This window comes from Pollachius pollachius, assembly GCF_949987615.1.
Source record: "Pollachius pollachius genome assembly, chromosome: 8".
Classification (NCBI taxonomy): Eukaryota; Metazoa; Chordata; class Actinopteri; order Gadiformes; family Gadidae; genus Pollachius; species Pollachius pollachius.
The window spans coordinates 2,039,042-2,061,394 of NC_136941.1; the positions used below are offsets into that span (position 1 = coordinate 2,039,042).

The 22,353-nt window shown below is 47.3% G+C and overlaps 2 protein-coding genes across 2 annotated transcripts in view; both read left to right on the forward strand.

Annotated features, from left to right (window-relative positions):
- LOC307079206 (agrin-like) overlaps positions 1-8,147 on the forward strand; it is a 29,194-nt gene extending 21,047 nt beyond the window's left edge. The window contains exons 8-9 of the mRNA XM_079741357.1: positions 750-853; positions 5,171-8,147. Coding sequence (XP_079597483.1) covers positions 750-853; positions 5,171-5,337 — 271 coding nt within the window. The 3' untranslated portion in view covers positions 5,338-8,147. The remainder of the gene's footprint in view (positions 1-749; positions 854-5,170) is intronic.
- Positions 8,148-15,489: 7,342 nt separating this feature from the next.
- Positions 15,490-21,578, forward strand: rnf223 (ring finger protein 223). The gene is made up of 2 exons (XM_079741785.1): positions 15,490-15,819; positions 20,642-21,578. The coding sequence occupies exon 2, from the start codon at positions 20,787-20,789 to the stop codon at positions 21,573-21,575; it is 789 nt and encodes a 262-aa protein (XP_079597911.1). The 5' UTR covers positions 15,490-15,819; positions 20,642-20,786; the 3' UTR covers positions 21,576-21,578.
- The last annotated feature ends 775 nt before the right edge of the window (positions 21,579-22,353 follow it).

Consider the following 22,353-nt stretch of genomic DNA (forward strand, 5'->3'; position numbering starts at 1 on the left):
AGCGTCCGCTGTCAGTCTGCCGTCCAGAAGGGCCAACGAGCCGGCAGAACGCATGAGAACTAACAGCAGTCATCAGCGGGAAGCGGGGGGACCTCCTACTCAGGCGGGGAGACGGGAACAGTCTCCCAGGAGGTTGTTAAGGGGGCGGTGGTCTTTAAGACAGAGTGTTAAAATGCGTTAAAAGTGTCCTTTAGTTACATTGCAGTCTGGCTGCCGCTGCAACGCTTGGTCACACCTCGGCGTCGTAAATAGCAGAGCGAGGCTTTCAGAATAAACAACAGAAATGCAAATTTCCCGAATGACAAGCGCACGACGTCGACTCGTCTGTCTGGCTGCCACTTTGTCCCTCGCATCGTTCGTCTTTTCTTTATCGCTTTCTTTGTTTCTCACTCCTTCTTTGTTATCTTCTTTGAACATTTTGTCTTTCTATTTCTTACTTTCTCTCACCTCTCTTTCTCTCTCCCTCTCTCGCTCTCTCCGTGTGTCTACCTCTCTCTCTCCCTCTCTCTCTCCCTCTCTTTCTCTCTCTCTCTCTTTCTCTCTCTCTCTCCTCTCTCTCTCTCTCTCTCTCTCTCCGTGTGCCTACCTCTCTCTCTCTCCCTCTCTCTCTCTCCCTCACTCTCTCTCCCTCTCCTCTCCCTCTCTCTCTCTCTCTCCCTCCCCCCCTCCCTCTCTCCCTCCCCCCTCCCTCTCCCTCTCTCCCCATCTCTCTCTCTCTCTCTCCCTGTCTCCCCCTCTCTCTCGCCCAGGGCTCTGAGAGACGGCTCTCTCCAGGTGGGCAACGAGGCCCCGGTGACGGGGGCGTCGCCCCTGGCGGCCACACAGCTGGACACCGACGGGGCCCTCTGGTTGGGTAAGAGATACACACACGATCGCACACACACACGAACAGACACACATGAACACACCGACACACACACGTGGAAAGACACACATGCACACACATGAAAACACCCCCCCACACACACACATGAACAGACACACATGCACCCAGATGAACACACCCACACACACACAACACACACAACATGGAGGAGGGAGGGAAGGAGGGGAAGTATTCAGGTACCTGAAGGAGGAAGCGGAGGAGTGATTGTATTCAGGTACATGAGGAGGAGGAGGAGGAGGAGTGAGTGTATTTAGGTACATGAGGAGGAAGAGGAGGAGGAGGAGGAGGAGGAGTGAGTGTATTTAGGTACCTGGAGGAGGAGGAGGAGGAGGAGGAGTGAGTGTATTTAGGTACCTGAAGGAGGAAGAGGAGTAGTGAGTGTATTCAGGTACCTGAAGGAGGAGGAGGAGGAGGAGAAGTGAGTGTATTCAGGTACCTGAAGGAGGAGGAGGAGGAGTGAGTGTATTCAGGTACCTGAAGGAGGAGGAGGAGGAGGAGTGAGTGTATTCAGGTACATGAGGAGGAAGAGGAGGAGGAGGAGGAGGAGGAGGGGGGTTGGAGGAGGAGGGGGAGGAGGAGGGGGAGGAGGAGGAGGAGGAGGGGGGTTGGAGGAGGAGGGGGAGGAGGAGGGGGAGGAGGAGGAGGAGGAGGGGGGTTGGAGGAGGGGGAGGAGGAGGAGGAGGAGGAGGAGGAGAGACTCTGTACAGGGCTTCTCTGTTCCACTTTGGAATGCACGGATGGAGGAGAGGAGGGGTGGAGGTGTAGTGATGGGTGGAGGTATAGTGCTGGGTGGAGGTGTAGTGAGGTGTAGTGCTGGGTGGAGGTGTAGTGAGGTGTAGTGCTGGGTGGAGGTGTAGTGAGGTGTAGTGATGGGTGGAGGTGTAGTGCTGGGTGGAGGTGTAGTGAGGTGTAGTGATGGGTGGAGGTGTAGTGAGGTGTAGTGCTGGGTGGAGGTGTAGTGAGGTGTAGTGCTGGGTGGAGGTGTAGTGCTGGGTGGAGGTGTAGTGCTGGGTGGAGGTGTAGTGCTGGGTGGAGGTGTGGAGATGGGTGGAGGTGTAGTGATGGGTGGAGGTGTAGTGATGGGTGGGGGTGTAGTGCTGGGTGGAGGTGTAGTGAGGTGTAGTGATGGGTGGGGGTGTAGTGATGGGTGGGGGTGTAGTGAGGTGTAGTGCTGGGTGGAGGTGTAGTGAGGTGTAGTGATGGGTGGAGGTGTAGTGCTGGGTGGAGGTGTAGAGCTGGGTGGAGGTGTAGTGAGGTGTAGTGCTGGGTGGAGGTGTAGTGAGGTGTAGTGCTGGGTGGAGGTGTAGTGCTGGGTGGAGGTGTAGAGCTGGGTGGAGGTGTAGAGCTGGGTGGAGGTGTAGAGCTGGGTGGAGGTGTAGAGCTGGGTGGAGGTGTAGAGCTGGGTGGAGGTGTAGAGCTGGGTGGAGGTGTAGAGCTGGGTGGAGGTGTAGAGCTGGGTGGAGGTGTAGATATGTGTGTGTGCTGGTAGGTGGGGGCAGGTCGGAGAAGACAGACAGGTGGACAAGTCACAAACGCCGACGCACATAAATGTTTCTAATGCTCGGCCCAATGTGCGTGCTCTTGAATGCTAACTGAACACACTCACACACACACCCACACACACACACACACACACACACAGATCAACTAAACACACGATATAAATGCATGTGCACGTGAATTTCTGATATGTTGGCAGCTTAGACTACGTAACCTTCACACATTCCCCCCTCCCTCAACACACACGCCTTTTTTCATGCATTTGTGATTTGTGTGAATTAGCCCTGTCAACTCCAACACACACACACACACACTCTCGCACACACAGAAGTGCACACATGCAGACGGATTTGAAATGTCGTTTGAGGGGGTGAGGGGGAGGTGGGAGGGGATGTGGGGGGGAGGGGGGGAGGAAATGGGGTGGGGGGGGAGTAGACGGCTTCGGGGGAGGATATGAACTCCCTCCCTCCCTCTTCTGGAGGATTAAAAATAAAGAAGAGAGAGAGAGGGAGGGATGGAAGAGAGAGGAAGAAAGTTGAAGAGTAGGGAAGAGAGAGTGTTAGAGAACGGCTGACAGACCAGATAACAGCAGGGGGAGGGGAGAGAGAGAGACAGAGAGAGAGAGAGACAGACAGAGAGAGAGAGACAGACAGAGAGAGAGAAGGATTAGGGAGGAGGAGTGAAGGAAGGAGAGAGAGGAAAGGGTAGTGAGGTGACTGAAGTCATAGAGGCGTGGATCAAGTCAGAATATAATAACGCCTACATATGAATGATGTGAACACACACCCCATCCAATAAAAAAATATATTTTCAGGGAGAAAAGGCAGAATACAGCATGCATATATTACAGCTCCAGCAGGAAATAGATTAATATAGAGTAACTCTTCGGTGAAGATATCATTTACTCAATGGAACAATGACAGCCCTCAGAAGTTGCTGCGCGGTGGAATTCCATCTCTCTCTCTAACTTTGAATTCAATTTCAATAGCTTTATCGGCCAGGCAAACACATTGTCATCTAGAGTCTAAACAGTGGCTGTACAGTGAAGGAGGGAGTGAGTGAGACAATCCAAGGGGTTCCTAGCCTTTATCCCTCTTCAATTACACTATTACATTTTGTTCAAACACATTTGTAACAGATCTATAAATGTGTGTAGTTAGTGTGGCAGTTTTATGAAAGTCAGCTTCATTGATATGGAAAACTGAAAAACATGAAAAAACGAAATCGCGGAAGCACAAAAAGCTGAACAAAATACAAAAAGGTGTATACAAAGTAAATACATTAAAGTGTACATACAGTAAATACATTAAGGTGTACATATAGTAAATACAGTAAGGTGTACATAAAGTAAATACATTAAAGTGTACATACAGTAAATACATTAAGGTGTATATATAGTAAATACAGTAAGGTGTACGTAAAGTAAATAAATTAAGGTGTATATAAAGTAAATACAGAAAGGTGTACATAAAGTAAATACATTAAGGTGTATATATAGTAAATACAGAAAGGTGTACATAAAGTAAATACATTAAGGTGTATATAAAGTAAATACATTAAAGTGTACATACAGTAAATACATTAAGGTGTATATATAGTAAATACAGTAAGGTGTACATAAAGTAAATACATTAAGGTGTATATATAGTAAATACAGAAAGGTGTACATAAAGTATATACATTAAGGTGTATATATAGTAAATACAATAAGGTGTACGTAAAGTAACTACATTAAGGTGTACATAAAGTAAATACATTAAGGTGTATATATAGTAAATACAGTAAGGTGTACGTAAAGTAAATACATTAAGGTGTATATAAAGTAAATACATTAAGGTGTATATATAGTAAATACAGTAAGGTGTACGTAAAGTAAATAAATTAAGGTGTATATAAAGTAAATACAGAAAGGTGTACATAAAGTAAATACATTAAGGTGTGTATATATAGTAAATACAGAAAGGTGTACATAAAGTAAATACATTAAGGTGTATATAAAGTAAATACATTAAAGTGTACATACAGTAAATACATTAAGGTGTATATATAGTAAATACAGTAAGGTGTACATAAAGTAAATACATTAAGGTGTATATATAGTAAATACAGTAAGGTGTACATAAAGTAAATACATTAAGGTGTATATATAGTAAATACAATAAGGTGTACGTAAAGTAACTACATTAAGGTGTATATAAAGTAAATACATTAAGGTGTATATATAGTAAATACAGAAAGGTGTACATAAAGTATATACATTAAGGTGTATATATAGTAAATACAATAAGGTGTACGTAAAGTAACTACATTAAGGTGTATATAAAGTAAATACATTAAGGTGTATATATAGTAAATACAGTAAGGTGTACGTAAAGTAAATACGTTAAGGTGTATATAAAGTAAATACATTAAGGTGTATATATAGTAAATACAGTAAGGTGTACGTAAAGTAAATACATTAAGGTGTATATAAAGTAAATACATTAAGGTGTATATATAGTAAATACAGTAAGGTGTACGTAAAGTAAATACGTTAAGGTGTATATAAAGTAAATACATTAAGGTGTATATATAGTAAATACAGTAAGGTGTACGTAAAGTAAATACATTAAGGTGTATATAAAGTAAATACATTAAGGTGTATATAAAGTAAATACAGTAAGGTGTACGTAAAGTAAATACATTAAGGTGTATATAAAGTAAAAACATTAAAGTGTACATACAGTAAATATACCAAAGTGTATATGATGTTGCCCGTGGACTAACCCCCCTCTCTCCCGGCAGGAGGGCTGGAGCAGCTGGCTGTGGCGCGCCGGCTGCCCAAGGCCTACAGCACCGGCTTCGTGGGCTGTATGAAGGACGTGCTGGTGGACGGTGTGGAGCTCCACCTAGTGGAGGACGCGCTGAACAGCCCCCAGATACTACACTGCTCTGCAGCCGCAGCCAAATAACCGGAGGACGAGAAGCCAAGAGAGAACCGCCGAGAGGAAAAGAAACAGAATATACGCTCACTCCCTCCCTTTCCATAACGCCCGTGTCTCCTGCTGTAATTATTTTTCTATTTTTGTATACTTTTCATCGCTTTTTATATTGGATATAAAATGAATATGTTGTTCTATCGTTTTTTTTTGTTTTTTGTTTTATATATATTGTTTTCAGATTCATTGTTTTTAATCTGCACCTCCACTCACAGTATAGAGCCCCCCCCCCCTCCTAAATCCACTGTCATCATATCATCTCTAGTGGGAGCCCTTCCTTCCCTAAGGCCTTTTAAAATTCCAACCTTGTGTTGTTGCTTTGAATTTATCCCAGAAGTTAGTTATAGGCATACGCATACACGCATAACAAAACGGCCTGCATCCCTCCCCGTCATTAACTCGTTCATAGGATCACACGCTCATATCGCTTACCCCCGGCAGAACCCGATTCACGTTTATCATTCCCGAATCCGACATTCGCATTCCCGCGTGTATACGCGACGGACAATATACCGGACTGGACGCGGAAACCCTGCGAGCATGCGTCCAGCTTCTATCGTTTAGCTCGCTGTTAGCTAACCTCACAGAAAAACTCCCAGACCAGTCGAGCTGCTACTAAAAAAAAACAAAGAGAGAGAAAATACGACGCCTTTCGAAGCCAGATCATTAATCGCTATGGCAACTGAGCACGGAAAAAAAAAAAAAAAAGAGAAGAGAAAAGCTCTCTTGAGCTTATTTCTATTAATCAGAGACTTTTATTTTGAAATATGCCTTTCTGCTACCCCCGGTCTTTGAAAAGACGGAGAGAGAGAGCAAGAAAGAGAGAGAAAGAAAGAGAGAGAGAGAGTGTTCAGGTTTCCACTTTGACAATTTAATCATTAGTCAACATCCAAGCCATTTTATCATAGATATAAAAATACTTATAATAACCTTAGAGTATATTATTAATACCAGAGACTGTGAATCTGTCCCACAGGGTTGGGAGAATTGTGAAAACTCATTTGTTATGCGTTGTTTTTCTTCTTTTTTCAAACTTATGACAACCACTACAAGTGCATGCATTTATGCAGTATGAATTGAATTGCTTTTATGGAAAGGTAACAAATCATGTTCAAATTGTCTCTTCCAAAGCCCCTTCTTCTAACTGAAAGAACGGTGTTTGTTTCTCTGTCAAGTGGATTTGCTATGTGTTTTTTTTGTTGTTGTTCCTTTCACTTTTGTGGTTTCAGAAATAACAGAGCCAGGATAAACGGTTCCCTCTCTCCCATACGGAGCTTTTGGTCTGTTTTCCAACGGGAGCACTACTAGGCTGGCTCGGAAGTGAACGGTAGTTTTGGATGTTGTTACCACTACTGACCACATGGTGGTGCTGAAGAGGCAATACCGCAACTGTTGGGGAATGCTCTTTCAATCTTTCAATCAACAAACAAGACGTCCTCGACGACAACAACAAAACAAAAGTATCCAAAAACTTTCTCCAGGACTCAACTTGGGTTACATAGCCTATATTTTTTCGTTTTTTAAACTTTTGTGAGAAAGTCTGTCGATAGCGGGACGAGGTGATGTGTGCTGATGTGACTTGTTGAACGCTTTTGAACACAGCTGTACAACGGGAAACCAACCGAATTAACATAATACGTGCATGGGTTCGTACGATCCACAGATATGTGTCCCGTTGGTGAACCGACGCGATGCAGCGTCGTCTGCACGCACCCGGACTATACAATAATAAGCTGAGGTGGCGGTGTCTTTTTAGTTTTTATATGAGATACTTGGCAATATAACGAGATGAAATCATGCCTGACCGTGACTTGAGTATTAATCCACTCCTGTAGTGCTTCTGTTTTACCCTAATTATCCCCCAACACACACTCATGGATGGGAGAATCAAGTAAACATGTTGTACAGCCCCTCCCTCCCCCCGATCATTTTAAATGGACATTTAGAAACGTGTAGTCCTGTTTTTCTGTCCCCTTGTTATCTAGTTTTTTTTTTATGAATTATACACTGGAACGTCTGATTTACCGTCTCACCATTCATGAAGACCAACCCTCCCCCAACGGGGTCAATGGGGGTGGGGCCTACAAAACCATGTGACTGTCGGGGGCCAATCAGGTTCCCAGAAACAGAGCCGGGACACGCCCTGTTGGACGGACCACGTCGTGACGGTCCCGGACGACGAGTTCCGTGACAGTTGGGGCACTTGCCGAAAAAGGATCCGTATCAGCGGGACGCTTAACCGACGCTTAACGCTTATTTAGTAGGAGTTAAAAAAAAATAAAGAGTTTCTCAATCTACGGATCAAAACTATGAATTGCCTTAAAACGAAGATACAGAAAAAAATATCAAACGGGTCGCCTTTGCAGAGGTGACGTCACGCATTCATGTCCCCTCGCTGTTTAGTCCTATTAGCCTCATCTGCCATTGTGTAAATTAACAAAAATGTAAAAAATTATAATAATGACGACAATTTTATTAGTAATAATAATGCTCATTGAAAAAAAATGTCTCTTCTGGTTTGTTACAAAAAAAAAGAAAAACGCTCTATTATTACTGTTGTTGGACCCGATTTTTCCGTTGACTTTATTTAAGTGGTCATGTGGAGTTCCCCCATCCCCCCCACGTCTGACCTGTAAACCCACCGTGCGACGGGAGAGGCGTCCAGCAGGGGGCGCTGCGCCCCCGTGTAAGTGGCATGACCCCGCTCCCGACATTACTAACTTTACCAACTCTTTGTCTTGTGTTCCTACCTACCACCATGAAATAAAAAGTGTCAGACCAAATGGAAACACGCTCTGTTGCGCAGTGTGGTGATTTGCTGTCCATCGTGTCCAATCGATTGAAAGTCTTGACCCGCTTTAAGCTCAAGTTCCTCCCGCTACGGGGACCGTGGGAGACCACGGCTCAGTGGTGGTTGACTGTTGAACCACGGGATGAGCACAGCCTGTCGTTACAACGTCCAAACCGTGACATGGCCACTCTGTCCATTGCATTCATATAATTACATAATGTGATTAAGGCTCGACTAGGTTGTTGATCGTGTGCCGAGCGGTGCTGGCTTATCATCATCCTTGGGTGGGGCCTAAGTCTATTTTCATTATATAAGAGTTAGGGTGTAATAAAATGCAATAATAATTTAATAAAAAAATGATGATTACTTTTAGATAAAGTTCTAACCGGCTACGTTTGCTTATGCGTATGAACACTTACTTGTTATTCAGTGAGCTGCTTATCCAAAGGAGCAAAGAGGGAACCCATACGATTAAATGAGAAGACAGAAGAAACGAAGAAGAAAAATAAAATTGGGGAAAAGAGTCGAATGCATCAATTAACAGCAGAGGGCGCTGTTTCCACGGTCGGACACGTCGAATTCAAATTCGAGTTCAAGGTTTGTGTTTGTCAAATACACAAGAAACACAAGGTATTATTGGAAAATGACTGTCAGCGTCAGATGTGTTGCCTGTTACAGATTACAGAAACAGATTACATCCAAAGATTACAGTAACGGATTACATTTATAGATTACTTTCAGGGGAGTCTGTGGTCCTGTGTGTGTGTGTGTGTGTGTGTGTGTGTGTGTGTGTGTGTGTGTGTGTGTGTGTGCGTGCGTGCGTGCGTGTGCGTGCGCGTGTGTGTGTGTTTGCCCTTACGATTAAGCAAGGACAAGTAAGAATACCCTTTCCCAAATAAAGGCTTCTAAACACGGCCTTGTGTTGCATCAACAGAGCGCACAACACAGTATCCTTTCTCGAAAAAAAAACCCTTGATGCTTCTGAAAAAACAAAAGCAGTAAGCAAGCCATTCTCTCAAGTGTCCATTGAAAGAAGTGAGGCAACCATGAGATCCCGTACAAAATGTCACATTTCACGCAGTGGCGGTTGCTGCTTTTCTTGTTATGCAAAGGAAGAACAGGATAGCAATGGGTATCCACAGATACTCTGAACACAAGATCAGTGTGCGTGTGTGTGTGTGTGCGTGGGTGGGTGTGTGTGTGTGTGTCTGCACTTCATAAACATGGGCGGGCATCAGTGAGTCGCCTTGGTTTGAATTTGAATTGAAACGACTGAGTGGTTGTTACAAACGTGTCGGTGAGGAACAGGTAGGGGTCAAAAGAAAACTACAACAAGACTTCAGGCCCCATGTCTCGTTTTGTTTCTGTTAGTCTCTGCGCTGGGCTGTTGTGAAGGTCAGGACCGTAGGGCCGTTGAGCAACAAGCGTGCAGACTTCAGAGTGGCAAACAAACCTTGTTCTCCCACCTAGTTTTAGCCTTACTCTTACACAATAACCCAACCATTCATAACTGCATGGCTTCTTCCCTGTGTTTTCATAGCTTAATCATCCTGAACACGTGTTTTCATAGAAACTGTCCAAGGAAAAACCCACTAACCCACTATAAACCTAGACCGGGTGGCCCCGCCCATTCTGCCGGCGATTTGAGTTCGCCCTGCAGAAGGGTCTAGGGAAGCAATACATTTCTTTCTAGTTTCGATATGTTTGTTTGCGGCAGCCAATCACCAAGCTGGCTTTTCCCCCTGGCGCGCTATCGGCTGGTTTAACACAGGGACGACAGGGAAGCGACGGCAAGCAGCCAATGGCGTACAGAGTCGGTTGACCTAGGCCCGTTGATCACGCCTCTTGTGCTGAAGAAAATGACAGCAGCTTCCCCAGACATTGGTCTGGGGAAGCAAGCTATTCGAGCTCAATCTAGGATTGAGCCTGGTCGGGCAGCAGCCAGGCTACGCTGAAGCCAGACCCCCACTGAGTCTCATCACAGACCAGTGAGCTGCTCGGTCACTCAGCCTCCTCCTCTGTTCCCAACGGGGATCCCTACTCCGCAAAAGACTCAAGGATCACCTGTTCAGAGTTCACCTAGACTCGGCCTAGCCAACACGTCCCACCCCTCCTGCTTCTTATATGTTGTCCTGGCACTCAAGGGCGTAGGAACCGGGGGGGACGGAGGGGACGTGTCCCCTCCAATATTGGAGACAGGCGCATTTGTCCCACCTAAAAATTATACCGGGGGGAGAAAAATATTTTATATTATTTTGAAAGCGCAACACAGCGTCTTGTCACCGCTTCTTATTCTAAAAAACTGGATGATTGAGCGTGCAATTAAAGAATTGATTTGATGTTTATCAGTTCATTACTGCCATTCAAAATGTGTTTTCCTTTACATTTACAAATGTATCTTTTTAGTAGAATAAAAAATATTTGTGAATTTTTTCAGTGTAGTTAATTTATGACATATTTCTGTTCAAACCATTAACGGATCTGTCAGGTTTCCGACATGTGTTCCCCCCAATGTTAAACTCATTCCTACGCCCCTGCTGGTACTTAATGCACGCACTTATGTATGTCGCACATAGTTATAGCATCTTATCCTGGCTATCTTTGTTGTATACGGGGAATGGGTCAACCTAGAGATTGTTAGGGCTTTGCACACACTAACCCTTACTGTACAGACAGCGACATATATTGTTTCTTCTTCTTCTTTCTTCTTCTTTCTTCTTTTCTTTCTTCTTCCTTCTTATGACAAATGTACTTAATGTAAAAGGCTTTGGATAAAAGCGTCTGATAAATTCCCTAAATGTCACCCCGACACGCGTTCATGTTGAAGCGTGTTGTTCAGTTTCTTCACCGGCTAGTGAGGAGCATTTGCATTCGTTCAATGATTCACCCAGAGCCTCTGGCGGTATCCCCCCCCCCAGCGCGGGCCCAGGTCGCCGGTCTTCCCAGTGGGCTGTTAAGGTGTAGACCGACCAACACACACTGGCCTGGTTGAACATTAACACCAAGGAGTGGAAACCTTGATTTGGCCTTGAATTCGTCGTCACTACTCAGAAATGTATTCCTAGTTTCTAGTGTTTTGTGTGTGTGTGTGTGTGTGTGTGTGTGTGTGTGTGTGTGTGTGTGTGTGTGTGTGTGTGTGTGTGTGTGTGTGTGTGTGTGTGTGTGTGTTTTATGGCCGTAAGGGCCGGCTATTAACCGGCCAGTTCCTTCTTCCTGGAGCAAATCGAATGCTCTGCTGCAGACCGAGGGGCGTGGCCTAGAGCCAGCGCTCGGAGGCGGAACACGGTTGTTTTCGGTTATTGCTCATAAAGATAACCCCGGGGCCTGCGGGCTTTAGCTGCCGTTCCTCATCCAAAGCTGCCCGACCCTTGGCAGAGAAATGCACAGCAGTGTTTGTGATCTGCAGCCAAAATGTGCGTCACTACCAAGCCGCTCCAGCCTATCAATGTCTGGCTTATGTATTGGTTTGTTCCAGAGACGTTCATAGCATTAAGAACAAACTAACTGGCTAACTGAATAACCACACCAGACTAACCATGTCTGATGTGTGTATTGTTTTTTTTCCAGAGACGTTCAAAGCATTAATGGGGTAGTTCGTAATTTTGAAAAGCCAACCTTGCATTGCATTGCATTTTGAGGGACTTTCTGTGTCTCAGCAGCAGTGTCATATTCCTGGTAGTAGGCTACGGCAGCGGCGGACTGATACCTAGGTTAAATTCCGCTGCTGCTGGGAAAGTAGTCCCTCAAAATGGGACGATTCATGCGATGCGAGGTTAGTTTTATTTCTAACATTATTCTATCAAGGCAGACATTTACATATATAGTCTGCCGTTATAATGGATTTACCTCGGGTGTACTGTGGAGTGGGTAAGACTATTTTATTAGCAGGCCCGTTGCCGTGCGCTAGCCTAGCACGAGCGAACTCTGCAACCAGAAGGACGAAATGCAATGTGTTGAAAACTGTCTCCAATGATAAACAACTTGGGAATCAGGCCCTATGTCCAAAATTCCGAACTACCCCTTTAAGAATTAACTAACTTACTCCTCTGTATCCATAGTGTCTACCATAGCCTTCGGCGGCGAGAGAAGTGTTGACTCAGGGTGTTTGCCCTGTACAGTGAACTGTATGTCGCCCGTCCTCCACCTCACAGACTATACCTACATGTTCCCGTGATGAGCACTAATGATCTCAAGTGTTGACATGAACCCTCTGAAACAGACAACACACCGCGGCCACCACCGTGACCCGAGCCCTTCCCTACCGGAGCCGTCAGACTGCTTCAGAAGGCCCCTGACCATGATCGAGAATTGCCTTATGTCCGCCACACCGTGTTTTCATCATGAATTAAACGACATTTAGAAAAATACACACACACACACACACACACACACACACACACCAGACACACACACACAGAGAAAGATGTACAGATACATCCATACATCCACAAACCCAAATACCCCTGTCACTGAAAAACAACAATGCTTATAAATATCACACACACACACACACACACACACACACACACACACACACACACACACACCTGCCCTAGGTAAATACTGTTATCAGTAGAGGGCTGGGTAGTGGCTGCTGTTGCCAGTTACCCTGACACATGACCACAAAGACCCTGTCACATGACCACAGAGATCCTGTCACATGACCACAAAGACCCTGTCACATGACCACAGAGTTTCACATCAAAATGATCCTGTCAAAGAGACCCACATCAAAATGATCCTGTTACATGACCCCTGGGTGTTATCATTAGGGGAAGAACTGATGAATGACACAAGGGGCCACCATAGTGAATTGTGGGCAGTAAATGTCCGAATATCAACGCCCCGACACCTCTTTGGTAAAAAGCTGTGACTGGTCGGATGTGACACAGCAGTACTTGTGTTTGGGTTACTAAATAACCAGCATAGTCACTGTGGATCATTACATAATATAAAATCTGTAATGGAAAAAGACTGTTGTAAACGGAAAAGGCAATCAAGGTGAACCCTTTTGTTTGTCTAGAAGATAACATCAGGAAAGTAGGCCAGGAATGTGATTTATGACTCAATGTTTGACCGAAAGTATGTTACAATTAGTGTATGGTTTCATGAAAATAAGAATCGGTGTGTATCGTTACCTTAGAATGATCCCTTTACTTCTACATGAGGAGGGGGTCATAGTAATAATACAAATATCATAATCACTTTCTTACTTGTTAGCCTCAACCTATAGTTTCACAGACTAAATAACAAGCAAACTTATCCCTTGACATTTGGTTTAATTCACGTGCAATGAATGAATGAATACCTGCCCTAAAAAGGTTGAATGATAATTATGTCAACTCTTTTGCCTTTCTAAGATCAGTTTTAAGTAATAGGTTTTCTTGGCTTTTCTACAGGAAGAGGTGTTTATCGCTGACTGGTGCCTTCTCACAGACTGCATGGAAATCCGTACATTGGTGAGGGGAGGTTTTGCATATGTATTGCTTGCGTTTGAAGTGCGAGTGAGTTGCTTGCTAATTGATAGGAGGCATCGGGCCATCAAGAACATGCAGAGGAGAGTTTGTAGGGCGTGCTAATCTCCAGGGACCTCCAGACGTGTGAGACCAGCCCCCATGCTGCAGAGGCCTGCTAGGCCCAGAAATCGACTTAATTCATTATTAAGTTTGTCTGGAGCTCCTCATACTTTTTCTTTGGAAACAGAGATAGGATAGCTCAGACGTGCATAGAATCCACCTCCCCCCAGTCCCGGCCCCGATCAGACTTAAGTTAAACTATGTCCTTTCACTTTAGCTGTTCTTCAGTCACAGCAATCTAATGATCTGCGTGTGGTCTGTGTGTTTAGTGTAGAGAGAGAGAGTCAACCTATGGGACCCCATTATTAGGGATTATAGATTCTTAAACTTAATCAATTGTTAAATGGTTCACTTCTGGGTAACTGTGGATCACCAGGCTTAAAGTGTTACTCTCCCTTAACTTTGTGTTCATTCACAAGCTCACAGTAAGACATTCTGCAACAGAATCCGAAGTTATTATAATCCCACAAATAAACCCTGATAACAACAGTGTGTTCTCTGACAATCACATTCATTCCTTTGGACCAGGGGAGCGTCTCACACGAGGAGAGTGTTGCCCAAGTGCCTTGGCCATGCCCAGACCTGACCATACCCCCCTTCACATGTTCCTAACACGTCAGCAGAGAAGGAAGAAGGAAGAAATCCATGGAATTTCCACTAATCAAAATTAATGATTATATGACGTGTCAGCAGAAATGACAGGGCTGGGTTTGAAAAGTGATTTGGGCGTCAGTTCATAATTGTATAAAATCAAAGGTGTAAAATGGACCATTTCAGTATTGCAATTTCTCAAAATGACCAGACCTATGTTGTATATTTTGTTGATTTGTGTACTAACAGTATCCCTAGTTTTTCCAACAATGTTCAAACCCAGAGAAACACAAGGTTTTATTCGAGGTAACGCATTTGGTCACGTTTGCATGCCGTCATATCCCCTCTACCCCCTACCTCCTGGGGAACACAGAAATATGATGTTTCAATGTTGATCTAGCGTAATGTGATGTGCTACCAGACATGTGGCTCATGGCGGACACTTTTATAGAATGATTGTCCTGACCGCGGATAACATTATTGGACTAGCCAACGATGGGCTAGCAAACGATGGACTAGCCAACGACGGGTTAGCCAACGACGGGCTAGCCAACGACGGGCTAGCCAACGACGGGCTAGCCAACAGTTTACTTCACCACATAACATCAACGACCGCTGTTTGGCTAGCTGACTCACCTCACGGTTAGCTAGCAAGTTAACGCTGCTCAATTCCCCCGGCCGTGGGGATAAAGACCGCTCCGTTGACTCCACGCTACGTGGCGCATCAAACTATGTCCTCTGTTATTGTTTTGATCAAGAGACCCCTAGCGGCAGAAATGACACGTTGCACCTTTAATGTAAGAGGAAGAGAGAAAAGTAACTTTTATGAACATCTTGTGCTCCAGTCTACTTGTGACAATTCAGTCTGACGTTTTATTGGCGTCGTCAAGGTTTTAGAGACAATAACTCACTGATTCAACTGAATGTGTGTGTGCGTCTGTGAGCACAGTGCATCAACTTTTTTTTAGTATGTGTTGAACGGGTCTAGTGTATTTGGATTTGCTCCTCCTCACACTCACTCACACACACACACACACACACACACACACACCAAGCCCTTCCCCCTAACAGCCTCATTTGCATATGGTGCTCTAAAAGGCAGTTGGCAGAGGTACTCAGGTGAATCCAAACAATAGACTCAAAACACAAATACGCACACACTTAGGCCAATACAAAATAGTACTCAGCCAACCAAACCAGACTCAAAGCACACACCTACTCACACAAACACTCCCACATCCACCAAACACACACACACACACCTGTCCCTCGTTTACCTCACTGTTTGGAGAAGGAGCAGGAGAGCGAGAGAGCCAGCGAGAGAGAGAAAGAGAGAAGCCGCGTCGAGGACAGAAGTCAGTCACTGAAGGAGAGGAGCGAGCCAAGAACGGCTGTTACCTTAGTACCTTGATACCTTGGTACCTTGTCACCTCGGACCGCCGTGGAGGACCGGATCGCCTGGACCCCAGAACCACCAGCCCTCCCTCCTCTTCACAGGTAAGCAGAGAGTTATCCGCACCTGGGGTCAATCAAACGCTAAGGGGTACAGTTGATTCAACATGGACCCCAAAACAAGAGTGCATGCAAACGTGCCAACGCTTTGACCTCTTACTATGGGTGCACTGTCTTTCTTATGGAACTACATGTTATCTATGCATTATCAATGCAACCACTTCGGTTGAACGGGAGTCGACATCAACGAGCTGCAAGAAGGGATATGGAGGATTTGATCCCTTCTTGTATTAAAAAAAATGACATCGTTATATATAACAATGTCGTTTCCTTCGTTTCCTTCGAAAGCCTGTTGAAGTGCATTGTCTGAGGAGGACTGCAGTCCCCTAGAACTCAAAGTGTGAGGGGGCTAATTATCGTGTTCGGACGACCCCCTTTGTCTCCGACAGCAGCGGGACGTTCGTTCAGTGTGCCGCTGTAGCAATGTGCAGGCTCACTGTAGGGCTCCCACTATCCAGCTTCTTCTCAAATAGCAGGAGAATCAGGTTACATTGGCTTTACAAAGGGGAAACAGGTAGGGCAGCTTGGCGCCTTACAGTTGACCTGGATATGGTGGCCTGTGATCTCCCCTCCTTCTCCCGACAAAGACTAAACAGGCCCTCCCTGTTTTTGAATACACAAAAGTGTGGCGTAGCGAGGCGTGGAAGTGGGTCCGTCGACCCACTTCCAACCTAAAACAAGGTTGTGGGGTCAAAGCCCCAGCGCCTTGGGAGGAAGGTTCCAGTGAGTTAATGAGTGACCGGGTCGCGGACCGGACCGGCCACAACAAAGAGCTCGGCACACGGGATCCAGACTCTATTGTTTCGTTTTCCGTCGGCTCTGATGAAAGGAGTGGGAAGTGAGCGCTTAGAGGAAGGCCATTAGCTCCACAAACACTCTCTTCTCTGGGTCTGGCCTGGACTGCCTGCTGGCCAGGACACAGCAGCTCTCACCCTTTCACCCGTTTCCACTACAGGTGACCTGGGGCCTCATTATATTAACACTCCAGCTAGTCGCTGTAAAGTTGAAAGCCCTCCTCTTCTTGTTCTCTGTACCAATCCCAGCCATGACGGTAATACTAGTGCTGCAAGCTTGCCGTTATTAACAAAGATCCTTTGTCAACAGTCTCTGTTAACGTTAAAAGTAAGGCGTTCTAGCGTTCTCGTGCACATTCTGTGCAGGAACAGACATAACCTTGCGATTGCTGATCGAAAAATCTGATTGACAGAACAGTTAGGACTTCTTAAGTTAAGATATGAGGCCAAAGATGAGATAGGAAACAGCCGTTAGGTTAGGGACTGCTTCTGTGATAAGAAGTTAGGATTTTTCCTATCTTTGAGTCCCTAACTTAAGTTAGGAGTCGCAGCTGGGATTATTTCTGTAATGATAAGCCCCTGAACACCAAACAGAGAGGTCCGAGGATCATTTACTGTGTCTATTTACTCAATTGGTCCGCACCTTTAAACAGTGAATACAAGATGCATGCCGTTAAAGCCGACATATTACACCACCAGTTGTGAGTGTGATTAGCCGTTACAAGCCGTTTTGAAAATCCGCCTCTTCCTGTGTTTTAGTGGGCGTGTCCACCTAGATGTTTGACAGGTAGATGGGCAACGTTTGCTACAATCCACTGGCACTGATCTATCCAGCACACATCTAGGTGATGTCCACTTGTGATGTCACTAAATCGCAGGAAAAGGCAGATTTTCAAAAAAAACGGCTTGTGCCGGCTGGTCACACTCACGCCTGGTGGTACAATGTGGGACCTTTAAGGAGTGGGTAGGGCTTCACGGCCGCATGCTCTAGGAGGCTTACCGGTGTGCTGCCGGGATTGGGAGATCGAACACAGAACCCTTCCGTCCGAGTCAACCCAGCACCCTAACCACTGCACCCCCCTGCACCTGAGACACAACCTGTCTGGAGTCGCCGGAGACTGTCGACGTTTAGGCTGAAGGGGGGAGCGGTTCTTTTTCAAACCAAGTGTCAGCATTCAAAACACCCCGAGCACCAGGTGACTTCCATGTGACCTTATAAGGTCATTGGCACCTTGGGGGCCCCAACTGGCTCTGGGGCCCGGAGGCTAGAACCCTGTGACTCCCGTGAGCCGCTGTGTCAGACAGCTCCTGCTGGGTTGCCCAGGGCCCCTGGGCTGTGACGGGGCCGTCCGTTAGAGGAGGGCCTCCTGGTTTGGGTGGAGTTTCAAATTCTGCCTGGAGCGGCGTTCCGCCCTCTGAGCTCTATGCACTCTAGTGTAGACACACACACACACACACACACACACACACACACACACACACACACACACACACACACACACACACACACACACACACACACACACACACACACACACACACACGCACAAACACACACGCACGCGCACGCACGCACACGCACACACACCTACCTAGCGGCTGTCATTTGATGGCAGACATTCAGAGGAACCTTTAGCCTGTTGACTGACAGAGAGACAGAGAGACAGACAGACAGACAGGCAGGCAAGACAGACAGACAGACAGACAGACAAACAGACAGGCAGGCAAGACAGACAGACAGGCAGGCAAGGCAGGCAGGCAGACAGGCAGGCAGGCAAGACAGACAGACAGGCAGGCAAGACAGACAGACAGGCAGGCAAGACAGACAGACAGGCAGGCAGACAGGTAGGCAGGCAAGACAGACAGACAGACAGGCAGGCAAGACAGACAGACAGACAGGCAGGCAAGACAGACAGGCAGGCAAGACAGACAGACAGGCAGGCAGGCAAGACAGACAGGCAAGACACAGAAAGACAGACAGTCAGACAGACAGGTAGGCAAGACAGACAGACAGACAGACAGACAGGCAGGCAAGACAGACAGGCAGGCAAGACAGACAGACAGACAGACAGACAGACAGGCAGGCAGGCAAGGCAGACAGATAGACAGACAGGCAGACAGGCAGACAGACAGACAGACAGACAGGCAAGACAGAGACCGATATTGGGCAGCATATGCCATGTGTGTTTGTGTGTGAGCGTATGTGAGCGTGTGTGTACGTGCGCAGGAATACCGAGGGCAGCTGGGCTATGGGGCGGGGGAGACAGCAGGTACTTTGTCCACCTGCGAGGGCGCAGAGACCAACCGGCCACCTGTCGAGGAGCAGATATTAAAAAGGGATCAAACGTTTGGTGAAATGTTGTCCACACATCAACCAGTGAAGGTCACACACTGATGGGCTTCAGAGGGTCCTAACGTCAGGTCGAACCCTTCGTTAAGTCTGTGTGTACGCGGGCGCCGTCACGCGGCCTGCTTTCCGACCAACCACAGCGCAGCGTGCGGGAGGACTCCACGGCTGATGTACAATCATCCCCAACAAAGCCTCCTGTGTCCTCTGAAGGTAACTCCTCCACAAACAATCCCTCAACAGCTGATGATGGGGTGGGGGGGGACAGGATGGGGGGGACAGTCGCCATGGTTACAGGAGCTGGGTGATCCCGGTTGGTCGATGCTCCGGAGCCGGGCGGAGGCGCTGGATAAACTTCCTGTGTGTGTTTTGGTTATTGAATCCAAACCCTAATATTTACAGTGCCACGGCGAGGGCCTGATTATATGGTGGTATGATATACGCTTCAGACTGCGACCCCGGAGGCGTTTTATGGTTCATCCTGAGCAAACGGAAGAAAGATACGACTCTTTTGTAATATCAGAAGCACTATACCTGAAGCAACACATGCTAATGGTTTTGGTGGTGTATGTCTGTCTTTTATACGTTAATTTCTGTGGATTTTATTGTTTCATTTTGCTTGAGGTGGTTTACTCACCACCTCAAGTTAACAGCAAACACATGTTTAACAAGTGCCCTGACTGGGAACTTGAACCAGCCCCATTGTAGTTTACCTTAACGGTTAAATCCAGACCTTTTGTCGCTGCTGTGCGGTGGAGCAGCGTTGAGACGTACTAGGTCTAGGAAGTCTCACGGTAGCCTCACGAGCTAAACACAGAACCAGTGTGTGTGTGTGTGTGTGTGTGTGTGCGCGCGTGCGTGTGTGTGAACGGCCATTCAGATGACGGTCACACAGGTAGCCAGGTGTTAATGTGCAGTGGGCCCACAACAAAGAGAATGTTTTGCATGCAAAGTCACCTCTGCAGGTCAGAGCAGACCAGACCAGTAAAACTGATTCAGGTGAACGGCAGCGTTCCCAGGACAATGAAACACCTTCCTGTTGACACCTGGAGGCAGACACAGGGTCTTGGGGGGGTGTAGGGTTTCAATCATGTGATCTGAAGTTCAAGGCGCCATCTTGATTCTTCCTGACCAAGTGGTGTGAATAAAAAGACAGCAACACAAAGAAAACACCATCTCAATCTGTCTCGCCGAGAGTCACCGGGGGTGACCCACATTACCTGAACTGAACACCCGCCCCCCCTTTCCTTCTGTTGGCTGAGAGTACGGAGCCGAGACGGGCTGTCACGCTACAAACGGTTACCTCTCGTCTCCACTCGCACGTGAAGTCATTTTAATGATGCATCCTAAGCCTTCAGGGGGAACGGAAGGCCTCGCCGCTCCGGAACGTTCTGCAGCCCAGATCATGAATTCATGGATTCATGACTTATTGTCTGAGACCTGTAGCTCAGCGTGGTTGCTTGGCCTGCTCTGCATGGCGAATTCAATAAAGAGAGGAGGAGGGCCATAGTGCAGGGGTAGAGAGACTTTGAGCTTGTTGAAACGTGTCCAGAGGGGACCTGAATCCTGTCGGCATGACGGGATTACCGCACGGGTCGCACGCCTCTCGCCAGGAAGTTCATAATTTGCAGCGTGAATAACTAATCTCCATTCTTTCCATCTGCAGACCCCCCCCCCTCGACCATCAGCACCTGGGAGAGAGAGAGAGAGAGAGAGAGAGAGAGAGAGAGAGAGAGAGAGAGAGAGAGGGGCGAGGGAGAGAGCGCGACATCCCGCCAGCAGAGGGATCCAACGTCCACTGCCTCCGAGCCATGGACCAGCCACAGCAGGTGTGGAGCACCCAGCTGGACCCGGGCCCCAGCGGGGGGGCCCCCAGCGAGGGCGACGGCGACAGCCGTGCCTCGGTGTGCAGCCAGCCCGAGTGCTCCATCTGCTTCAACACCTACGACAACGTGTTCAAGACCCCCAAGCTGCTGGACTGCACCCACACCTTCTGCCTGGAGTGCCTCTCTCGCCTCATGGCCGTGACGGCCCCTCCCGACCAGGACCACGGCACCGGGGCCGACGGGGGCCCCGCCCCCAGCGCCGGGCAGATCTCGTGCCCCTTCTGCCGCCAGCACACCACGCTGTCGGAGCTGGGGCCCCCGGCGCTGGCCACCAGCAGGGAGCTGCTGTGCAAGCTGCCGCGCCACCAGCAGCACGAGGAGCCTGTGTGGCTGGAGGGCGAGAAGCTGTGCTACAAGAGCCCGGACCCAGACGCCGGCAGCGGGCAAAGCGCCGGCCACGCCCCCTCCTCCTTCTGCATCTGCATCGACATCGGCGCCAACAAGGCCGCCGAGGCGGCGGCGGCGGCGCCGAGCCGGCGGGGGCGGAGCCTGGGGGTGTTCGAGCGCCTGACCGACTGGAAGCGGCTGCTGGTGTTCGTGCTGCTGACGTTGGTGCTGGTGGTGGTGGTGCTGTGGCCACTGCAGTGCATCCTCACCACCGGCAACATGCGCTGCATGACCAGCGAGCACAATGACAGCAACACCCCCGGTCCCACCCCCCCCACCCTGGCCCTCAGCTCCTTCAACTACACCACCGCCGCGTCCCACCGCTGAGTCACCGAGGGCGGGCGGGCGGGCGGGCGGGTGGGCGGCAAGGAGTCTCAGCGCGTTGAGAAGCTACGCACATTCAGTGCAACGGACGTGGGGATAGTGGCCGTGATTCATCTCAATGGAGGTCCATCAGTCGATGTCACCGTGGAAACGTAGGGCAGGGACACAGGGAGAGAGAGCCACATGGGACAGAGCGTCCGAACGCAGTGCTGGATCACACGCGCTGGGTGAAAAAATAACGTATTTATGTGCCAGGTACCTGCACTTTAATTCACTGTGAATGGATGGACGAATGGCAAATGTTTTTCACTCAACCACACGTGGAGCCTATTTCTTTGTAACAGGTAACAGACAGAAACAGAGCAGACTGATCTACCGTCTTGTCATTAAATCACAGAGGAGGTGACAGTTTACAAAACACCAACTAAAGTTGACAGTTGATTTCAGAATTTAAACCACAAATCGAATGACTGTGTACATGCCAAATTTGTAACAAATGTGAAATAACAAAAGGAAAATTTTCTACATACTTAGTCCATCCCATTTCTAAAAAAAATCTGGATGTGGTTGGTAAACGGTCTTAAGAAAAGACAAGAAAATCAATCTTGTACTTGGGTGACAGTCGGAAATTAACGTGTATAGATAAGTGTATATATTGTGTATATTTGATTTTTGCGTTTGTATTTGATACCTGAATTGTCATAATAAAACAAACTAACAAGTGAGAAAGTATGAGTACACTTAAATCACGAACGCCATCCTAACACTGGTTTTAGGGACT